The 10,063-nt window shown below is 43.8% G+C and overlaps 1 protein-coding gene across 2 annotated transcripts in view; it reads right to left on the bottom strand.

Annotated features, from left to right (window-relative positions):
• Positions 1 to 21: 21 nt before the first annotated feature.
• SERPINC1 (serpin family C member 1) overlaps positions 22 to 10,063 on the bottom strand; it is a 10,689-nt gene continuing 647 nt past the window's right edge. The window contains exons 1-7 of one of the 2 annotated variants that reach the window (XM_024758793.1): positions 9,668 to 9,816; positions 8,084 to 8,453; positions 7,545 to 7,760; positions 6,719 to 6,856; positions 4,649 to 5,039; positions 3,515 to 3,579; positions 22 to 811 (exon numbers count right to left, since the gene is read on the bottom strand). In XM_024758793.1, the coding sequence (XP_024614561.1) occupies positions 635 to 811; positions 3,515 to 3,579; positions 4,649 to 5,039; positions 6,719 to 6,856; positions 7,545 to 7,760; positions 8,084 to 8,453; positions 9,668 to 9,816 (1,506 nt within the window). In that variant the 3' untranslated portion in view covers positions 22 to 634. Of the gene's footprint in view, positions 812 to 3,514; positions 3,580 to 4,648; positions 5,040 to 6,718; positions 6,857 to 7,544; positions 7,761 to 8,083; positions 8,454 to 9,667; positions 9,817 to 10,063 lie in introns of those variants that run through there. The other variant, XM_024758795.1, reaches the window with a different exon arrangement.

Raw genomic sequence — 10,063 nt, 5'->3', positions numbered from 1 at the left:
ACTTGGGTTGGGGGAGGGAGATTCAGAGAAAGTGAAAATATATGGGTTTATATAAACATATTTAAAGCAGTTTAGCAAAAGCTTTCTCGTTGAACAGCTTTAAGAACAATGTGAATGAAATCTTAGCAACTTGGTTAGTAATTTGAAAAGTCTATTAATGTATACTTGAAATTCTGTTTGTATAAAAATACATTTTCCTCTTTATTTTAACACTGTGTAAAAGAACATTATGCATGTGAGTGGTTTGAGAATTAAATGATTTAATATTCAGATTAGAATCTCTGTCTTTTCTGTATAGAGATTAATTTGTTTTAAATTTTTGGATTTTTTTAGTATGAGGGGATTACCTAGATTTCAAGCTCCCCCTGCCCTCTCAGGATGCCTACCATCTTTCAAGATGAAGCAGTGACATATCTCCCTTCTTCACTTTCTTGACCCAGATGTGTTCGCTGGTAGAGAACAATTGAAAGCCTCATTTTACCAAATGCCCAACAGCATCTCTATCCATTTCTCCTTTCCTTGTCTTCGTTTCAGGTGGCAAAGTCCATTCGTAATTGTGAGATATGGGAGTAGTTGTATTTATTTTTACTTCTATTCACAAACCAAAATAGGAAGAACTATAAAGGATAACATTTTAGTTAACACAAGGGTTGGCTACTCTGCCCATGAAGATAATAGTGTTCAGAGCAACTTCCCTGATAAGAACCAGGAAGGGCCTGTTGGCCTTGAAGGTCACTCTGCTGGGGTTCAGCGAACGGCCAGCAATGCCAATGACGGTACTTGCTGCTGCTTCACTGCCTTCCTCGTTTACCTGCAGGTCAAATAGGAAACAAACTGCTACATTAGCTACTCTGCAGCTCATTACAGGCAGGTGAATCATCCATCGACACAGCAATTCCTCAAAATGCCATTTGTTTTCCATGTGAAAGTACACTTGGGTCGGGTTGGGTTCCCTCTGGAACCCTACTTTTAGTCTTTCTTTCATCCACTGAATATTGACGTAAGCACTTGTATTCATCCAAGCCTTGTGCTGAATAATAAGTGCCAGGGTCCATTCAGATCATCTCTGAACCAGAAATCTGGATGTATACGAGGTTGTCACATTTCTGGCTGGCACCATTGTATATGGTATTGTACTAGATACTAAAAGACATTTTGACTCCAGATTCGAGCACTATAGTTGAGATAGTTTCACTCCTGGAGCATCAAGATCCCAGATACAACTACTGTAAGCAGCCACTCAGGAACTAGGGCCTATGAAGAGAGGAGGGTCCTCTGGCTGGATGAGATGAGTACTTCTTGGAGTAACAGACTGAAGTGATGGTATCTGAACTTGCTGATAAGTAGAACTGCACAGGTCTGGAGGGAGATATCTTTAGAAAACTTTGTTTGGGGACCCAGAATGTCACTAAAACTCTGTCCCTGCCTCTAATGAAAGCACTTCAGATTCCTGAGTCTTGAGGAGCTGGTTGATGCTGTTCTCTCCCTCCCTCCTTCCTTACCACCTCCCTTCTGGCCATACTATCTATTTCATGATCATTCTAGTACTAAATTTATGAGCAGACTGGAGCTTTTGTAAGACCAGGATCCTTTTATTCGAATCAGATTCTGGTTTATTTAATGGCTTCTCAGGAGATCTACAATCAGTTGGGGTGTGTGTATTGGGTTCCCAAGAGCCATGGAGGAGCCTTGCATCATTGTTTAGTTGGCTCAAGTAGACAAAATGAATGTAAACTTCTGCTTCTTCTTAACAGTTACTCAAGGCCCTCAAGGAGGTCTGAGCTGACCACTTCTATTTGGGGTCCTTGGAAGAAGATTCTCAATCATAGTTAAAACCCTGAGGACTCATCTTCCCTTGCAGCCTTTCTAAGTGCTCTTTCTTCCATAATCCATATGGTATCGGTGTTGTTTTTACTTCCAAAACCATGAATCCAGTACTCATGTAAAATCCCCTGTTCTGACCTCAGTATCTTTAAGATATATCCCTCTACTCTTGCTGTTGTCCTACAGGTCACTAACATCTATTGTCCTATGGATTATATTCCCACATTGAGGATTTTGTTGCCTAGCCCATAGCCTTTCTGTCTATCCTAACTCCTGATATCATGTGACCTAGACAATTAAAATATCGTGGTAGGAGACCCATTCAATACTCTAACCTCCCACGTCTTTCATCTCATCAAACCCAATGAGCATTACCTTCACTTAAGGAAACCAGTCCATGGCTACACCTTGAACTTGCCATCTCTCAGAACATCTGGACTTTTGAGATTATAATTACATTATCCTTCTCTCAGACTGTATAACCTTCGGTATTTTTAAGCTATCACACTTCCTCACTCCCATTACAATTACTCTGACCTCCTCCTGCCCCTTGATCCCTCCACTTTCCTCCTAACTACATATTTCCCACTGAGCTTGGACTCTGCAACTATATTTACTAGCACGATGCCCTGAAACCTTCCTCTCTGACCACAATCTTCTTTCTTTGCAATTTCCTCAATCCTGTGACCTTCTCTAACATTGCCCCATCACATTTCCCTCGTAGCCTGGTTCTCCCAAAGAATAATCTGTATAAATGGTTCCCAAACCTGGTTGTGCATCAAAATTCCTTGAGGAACTTTGTAAATATACAGATTCTCAGACCCCATCCTGAGTCAAGCTCCCCAGAAAGCTAATGCCATTGATCTATATAGCTCAGTGTTTGAGAACCAGAAGTTCTAAAGGCTTTATACAACTCTTACTCTAGTAAAGGTTTCCATGGGCATCTTAGTTGGGGCAACACTAGGTGAAGCAATACTGAACCATCTTCTTCACTATGGAACTGCTCAGATGTCGGCACTCCAATGTGCATTAATTCTTGTTAATTTCCCAAGAAGAGGATGTACATTTATTTGACCATCTAACTTTCTGTTACCTGCAGTATAGTCTAGAGCTCTGGTTTTCTGGAACACACTCTAGGACACAATCTACACTCACCAGCTCCCCTTTCTTACTTTCCATTTGCTCTTCAGCCATTACAACTAGGCATGTGCCCCTACTGCTCTGTCCAAATTCCTCAGGGAAAAGTCACCTCGGTCACTTTTCAAAAAATCTTCTTACTAAATGCTTTCCATTGTCTTAACACTCCTTCCTGGGTTTCCATTAGCTCATCCTCTCCTGGTTCTCCTCCTCTGAATGCCTTTGCTGGCTGCTTTTCCTGTGTCACCTTCCCCTTAATGTCTATGTTCCCAGGAGAGGTAGAGGATGGAGGGTGGAACAATTAGACCATGAGGGCTTCAAGTCAGGGCTATATTGTAGCAGTCCTCGTGGAGGAGGGCACTACAGATTTGGGGTTTGAGGGACACTGCAATCATGCCTTTTTCCACAGCCGTCTCCTAGTGTTCACACATCTGCTGTCTACACTGTAAGAGCCAGTGGAGGAACAACTCCAAAGTTACTAATCACATGAGATATTGATGTATTGAATAAAAAAAGCAGCAGAAGAATAGAGAGCGAAGAGAGGTGTACTCACCTCAAGAAATGCCTTGTGGAATGCATCTGAGACATAGAGGTCCCTCGGGCCTTCTGCAACAATACCTAGAAGGAAGACCAGAGAAAGCTCTGTGAAATGGAAGAAGGTTGGCTTCAACCCACAGAAAGGAATTCAGTTTAAATTAAGATGTCCTTTGGGGCTTTTTTGAAAAATAGAAAGAAATCCTGGACCCTCACTTAATGATACCCTGAACAATAAATACATGTTAAAAATAATAAAGTACTTTGGGTTTATTCAGCCTGGCTCCCGTGAATTTAATCTCCTGCTTCAGCTCATGGGGGGGTTGGGGTGGGGGGGTGAGGACTCTGTTCTTAAAGAAAAACTCACTCCATCTGGTAGGAATGTCTTCCCTTCCAGTGTAGCAACACTTTGGGAGTGGTTTTCAGACTTAGTTTAAAGACAGACCATTAAAGGTAAATCCAATTAACTAACGTTGTAAGCTCCTTTTTAAAAAAGAGATATTTTAGGGAATTCCCTGGCAGTCCAGTGGTTAGGACTCCGTGCTCTCACTGCCAAGGGTTCAATCCCTGGTCGGGAACTAAGGTCCCACAAGACACATAGTGCAGCCAAAAAAAAAAAGAGAGAGATTTTAATGCATATTTTTTAAAGGATGGTGGGTTGGAAGAACCAAACCAACTTAACACCGTTATCAAAGTATCAAAACTGGGAAGGGGGTGACTGTATCTGTCCATGTGACCTTAGAATTCACATGAGCCCTTTGGAATATCAGGTGAAGAAGGGCTATTACATGTCAGCTACGCCTATTCTGTGGGACCCGGATGTCCCTGGCTCTTAATCATATCTGTCTCCTTGCTCTGAATTTTCTGATGCTTTTCAAGTTCTTTTCTACCTGGTCCCATCTCTTCTATCAGTTACAGACTCAAAAGGTTCCAGTGCCATATGGGCCTGTGGAGATCCCAGAGCCAACGTCCCATTTTACAGAAGAGAAAACTGACATCTTGAGAGGGAAGGGATTTCCCTGAGTTAGCAGTAGAACTGGGATTAGAATCCAGGTGTCCTGATTCGCCCTTTTCTACTCTTTCCCCATCTCTTCCACCTTTGGTCAGACTTCTTTGGGGACAGAGAGAGGAGGAAAGTCCTTCCTGCACTCACCTGGGAGCTTGGACTTCTCAGGGCTGAAGAGGTCCTCAAGGCCCATGTCTTGCAGCCGCTCTTTCACGCTGAAGCTGTCCTCGATGCGGAAGCGGGGCATGTGGACCACCAGCAGTGTCTCTGCCAGCTCATCTAGCCACTCCTGCAGCACCTCTGGGGTGAGTTCCTGTTCCACCTTGGTCAGGCTCTTCTCAAGCTTGGGCAGGATGAGCACCATGGTGATGTCATCACCCTTGAAGGGCAACTCAAGCACCTGGGTGCCCTCTGCCACGCGCCGATAGCGGAACTTGCCTTCCTGGTACATCATGAATACCGAACACGACTCTCCATCGGCCTTGTAGAAAAGTTCCTTCCTTGTGTTCTCAGGGCTGAACTTTGACTTCCACAGGCCCTGGAAGAAGACGCCAGGTGGGAGAATCACAAAGCAAGAAGACCAAAAACATCCGTAGGAGAATATTGACATGGGAAGTAGTCACAATATTTTATTACATTAATATGTAAGTGTAATTGTTAAGAACAAAGGCTAGAGGGATATGCATGCAAACGTCTTAACACTGACTGTCAGAGTGATAGAATCATGAGTCGTTTTTTTTCTGTGAACTTTTCTGTATTTCCTAGATTTTCAGCAGTGACTATATGCTTTTATAACAAGAAAAATAAAAACAAGAACAACCTACTGGCCTCTTTGCAAGTCTCTTCTAGAGTTTAAATCTAATTGCCTTTTGCTTTCTGCCTCCCACCAGCCTCTTTCTCAAAGGACATCCTCCAAAATGCTGGGCTCTGTTCCTGATGAATAAAGCCAGACAGAGGTAATAACCCCAGGGGGTCATCTGGGAGTCCTGCTGGGCAGAGAGTGAGGCCTGGCCAACTTTCTGTTCAAAGAAGGAGGGGATACAAGACACTCCTTTGACATTTCTGAGTTGTAATTATCATTCCCTGTCATCTTCTGGCTCTTTGATTTTGGGACAAGTCATTTAACTCTTTGAGTGGTGGCTCTTCATCTGTAAGATTAGGAGCTGGTTATCACTAATATTTGTAGGATGCTTGCTGTGTGCCCGGCACTGCTCCAAGCATTTTATGTGCATTAACTTAATCCCTTCAGTAACCGTGTAAGGTAGATGTATCATTATTACCATTTTATAGATGCAGAAGTTGGGGCATAGAAGAGTCTCAAGTAACTTACTCAAGTTTGCAGTCAGAAATGGAAGAGTCAGAATTTAAATTAAGTAATCTGTCTGAGCAGCCCAAGTTCACATTTGTGATGTTATGAAGGTCAGGAGGACTAATAAAAGGCAAAGTGTTCCATAAATTGTAAAGGGCAGTACACATTGTAGAAATGCAACCTACTCCATTCTTAGGGTGAGGGACCCCCTAAGCAACAGAGTAATTGCCAACAGCAGTGACTGGCTAACCCCCTGGGCCCAGTCGGGGAGAAGAGTGTATCTGGAGCATGACCTGGGAAGGGCACAATTCAACCTGCATTAAGCTGGAGGCCCTCCTGAGTATCAATGGTCTGTTTATTCCCAGGACCTTCTCCCTCATCCTTCCTAAATGTAATAAAGTTGGAACAGTCTTTAGAACTCTTGACTCTCTGAGAAAGACAAAGCCGTCTGCATGATCATGTAACAAGGCTTCTGCTAAGTTTGACGTTAGTCTGGCATCAGGAGGTTCAGAAGCTTCAGGCAAGAGGAATTTTGAGTCACTGCAGAAGCTGCTCTAGATGATGGAGAAAATCTCACCACTGAGGATTGTCTATAGACTCTGTCATTTTGTTCCAGATTTCAAAATGGAGTTAATTAGGGACAGGAGAAATCGTCACATATATATGAGAATTTATTACCACGCACACCTTGCTTGGGCCCAGAGACACTACCAGGCCCCCTTTGGACCTCAGGCCAGTAGCCACAGCCCTAGACATGACTATAGACTCAGCAAATTTGTATTTTACCCAGACCATGCATGTACCATTTCTCAAAAAGATCTACTGACACATGCCCAATGGTATGAAAGAAGGTAAGCTGGAGGGAAAACAAGTCATCCCTGAGGTCTCTCCAGGGACATTTTGAGTACCTTGAAGTAAATGGTGTTGACCAGCACCAGCACAGTGAACTCATTGATGGCTTCTGGGGGAATGACATCAGTGATACGCCCATCAGTCTTATTGGATATCCATTGGTTGATGGTCACTCTGGACTGCTCTGCATTTCCCTGAGGAGAACAGGAAACAAACCTACGCAACTGTGCTATTCAATTGGCTTCTCCATTTCCCTGTGAAGCACTTTATTTTGTCCATCATCCCTCTGCTCTTTCCCACCATTTGGTTAAGCCATCTCTCTAACCCAGATTGGGGAAACCTCACATATCTAGTGTAGTGTCGTGAATCTTCCACATCGTTAATAAATGGTAACAGAAGAAAGAGAAAGAAAGGAAAGAAAAGAGGAAGAAATAAAGAAACAGAAGAGGAGAAATATAGTCTGAGAAAAGAAAACAAAATATTATCTTCTCTGACTCTGGAAATTCGAACTCTTATAAGTATTCATGAGATATGTTCTATGGGAAGCTAATGAGTGACATAGGAGTTGGGGGGTGGGCAGGAGAGATGCCCATGTGGTCCAAAAAGTTTGAGAAATACTGATTGAATAAAGTAAGTAGATTTCTTTGTTGCAGGACTTTTATATAACTTTTTCAGAGCAGCCTCTACAATCCAGAGATTACACTGATTTCTCAGGTTTCAAGCAAGAATACATATCCCAGGGGCTCTGACTTATAGTATTATAACACCTCCACCTGCCTTCAACTACCATAGCAGTGTTAATTTGGATCCTGCTTCTCTATCTCTTTAATTTCTGAGTGGAGGAGAAGAACTCTGAGGTCAGGGATGACATCTGCAACTCACCTTGAAGTCCAGGGGCTGGAGCTTGGCTCCATATACCATCTCACTGATGTCCTGGTAGGTCTCATTGAAGGTAAGGGATTTGTCTCCAAAAAGACGGTTGGCTGATACCAACTCAGAGGATTTATTGGCTTTTCGATAGAGTCGGCAGTTCAGTTTGGCAAAGAAAAAGTGGATCTGATCAGATGTCTTCTCAGAGATGGTATCAAACTTAAAAACCTGTAGAAGCCAAAAGAAAACAGCGGTGGGTCTGGTAAAGAAGTCTGGCTAACATGGGTGGTGAGCACAGTGCCACTCAGCCCCTGACCAATAGTTGTGAGTCCCTTCAAACACAGTGCCTGGCACAGCATAAATGCTCAGTTCATGCTTTCTAGATGAATAAATGGATAAAAGAAGAATAAAGGGTAGGAAGGAGAAAGAGAAAAAGAAACATAAAGAGACTGGGATACCACCCAAAGTCTCTAAAGGGCTCTAGGCCAACACATAGATGTTCTCCTGGGTGTACCAGCAAGGAGGTTAGGCAGAAGGGCTTTGGGTTGTACCTCCATCAGCTGCTTGAGGGTGTTGTCACAGGCACCCAGCTTGGTCATAGCAAAAGCTGTGGAGATACTCAGGGGTGACAGGAAAATGTTGTCCTTGTCATTCTTGTTGTCTGCCAGATGCTGATAGAAGGTGGCGGCAAAGTGGGAATTGGCCTTGGACAGTTCCCAAACCCGCCGGTTGGTGGCCCCGGGGATCTTCTGCTCTGAACCCTCGCCCTCGGTTGCTTTCTTCTCTGGGGCACGGTAAATGCACATGGGATTCATGGGAATGTCCCGAGGCTTGGCTGTGCAGATGTCTTCCCCAGGGCTCCAATGACAGGTCACGCAGCTCCAGAGGCCAATAAGCAGCAAGGAGAGAAGACATACACTCCTATAGGGGGACAGAAAGCCGAGTTAAGCTAGGCTGAGAAATCACCCGTCCCACTGCCCACCACAGATTTGCCCCAGTAAAGCATAGATTACCATCCCACCTGCTGTGGCCAGGAGGAGGGCCAAAATCTTTGAAAAGTACAAGGGCCCGGGACAAGTCCAGTCCTGGACTCCTTACAAGTGGATAGTTTCACTTGCCTGGCCATAGTCATGCTGAAATTAGAATCAACTATTGAAGCAACTGAGGTTATTAAAAGTATTGTGTGCCCAAGGCCTCATGCTGGAAGATATAAAGAATGCAAAGTTTCCAATTGGTGAGATGGGACATGCACACAAGAAAAATGGCAGAGAACTTTAGTGCCCAATGAAAACTTAGGTCAGTTGGAGGAGACATTAACAGAAGCTGATTAGGGAAGGACTCAGAAATAGATGGATTTTTAACCTGGATGTTAAAGGATTGGGAGGATTTTGATTGATTCAGCAGATGGATTTCAGCAACATGAGAGGGTTAAGAAGAAATGAATTCTCCTAATTTGTCAATTTCATGATCTCATTTTTTAAAAAGGGAAATTAGTTTTATTTACTTTAGCCACAATCAATGTGCTGAAAACACCGGAAGTCTCTAGCTCCAGCCTAATCCTTCCACTGAGTTCCAGACCAGTTGTTTGCTGGACAATTCCACCTGGATGTCCTGCAGATTCCTTAGTGAAATACGAACAAACTGAACTCATAACTCTCACCCACACACGTTTCTCCTTCTGTGTCCTTCAACTCAGCAAATGGGACCCACAGTTACCTGAGAGCCACTCTGGATTTCTCCCTCTTACCCTTCTCATTAGTCACACCCTAGATTCTATGCATTCTGTTTCCTTGTTCTCTCACTGCCTTAGTTCAGGCCCTCAGCATTTTCTGATTCCTAGAAGTTTTAGTAACTTCCAACGTGTATTCGCTAAAGTAAATAAAACTAATTTCACTTTTTAAAAAATGAGATCATGAAATTGGCAAATTAGGAGAATTGGGACACCCAATTAAGTAAACCAAGAGATAAACTCTCTTGTAATGTTTTTGTAGATAAGACATGAGGGGCCAGGAACTTCCTGTGGCTGACTTGGGGCCCTTAGGTCTAGAGAGGGGAGTCTGCATGAGGGTACTGAGTCTTCTCAATCTTCCCCCAGCAGAAAAGCAGGTTATGCACGCAGTGAAGAAAGGACTCACCAAAGTGGTCTGCTGGGCAAGCGTGGGGCTGGCTGGAAGCTGGGGGCAGCTGAGGGGTACTTGGCTTCTTGCATGATCTGAAGTGAACCCTGCAGTCCTTTTAAGAACAGAGGCACAGAATGGGAGAGCAGAGGCACTGAGGGAGCCATGGAAGGCAGGGTGAGGAAGCAGAGAGAATCTTGCCATTCTTCTCCTCAGCTTGCTTGCCTCTGTTTCCCATTTTGTCCCTCAGCTACATTTGGAAATACAAGTGGAGGCTGAGGGGGCCCTAGGAGTTCTGTTAAGCACAAAGAAAAACCAAGGTGGTCAAGCCACAGCCTCATTTCTAGCTTTCTGTAAAAAACCAGATCAAGAAGGGAATGTGTGTGATGTTGAGGGCTGCAGTCCTTTGTCAAA

The sequence above is a fragment of the Neophocaena asiaeorientalis genome, unplaced genomic scaffold, assembly GCF_003031525.2.
Source record: "Neophocaena asiaeorientalis asiaeorientalis breed wild unplaced genomic scaffold, Neophocaena_asiaeorientalis_V1.1 scaffold182, whole genome shotgun sequence".
Classification (NCBI taxonomy): Eukaryota; Metazoa; Chordata; class Mammalia; order Artiodactyla; family Phocoenidae; genus Neophocaena; species Neophocaena asiaeorientalis.
Note: the sequence above shows the minus strand (reverse complement) of the source record. Positions and strands in the feature narration are given on the sequence as shown.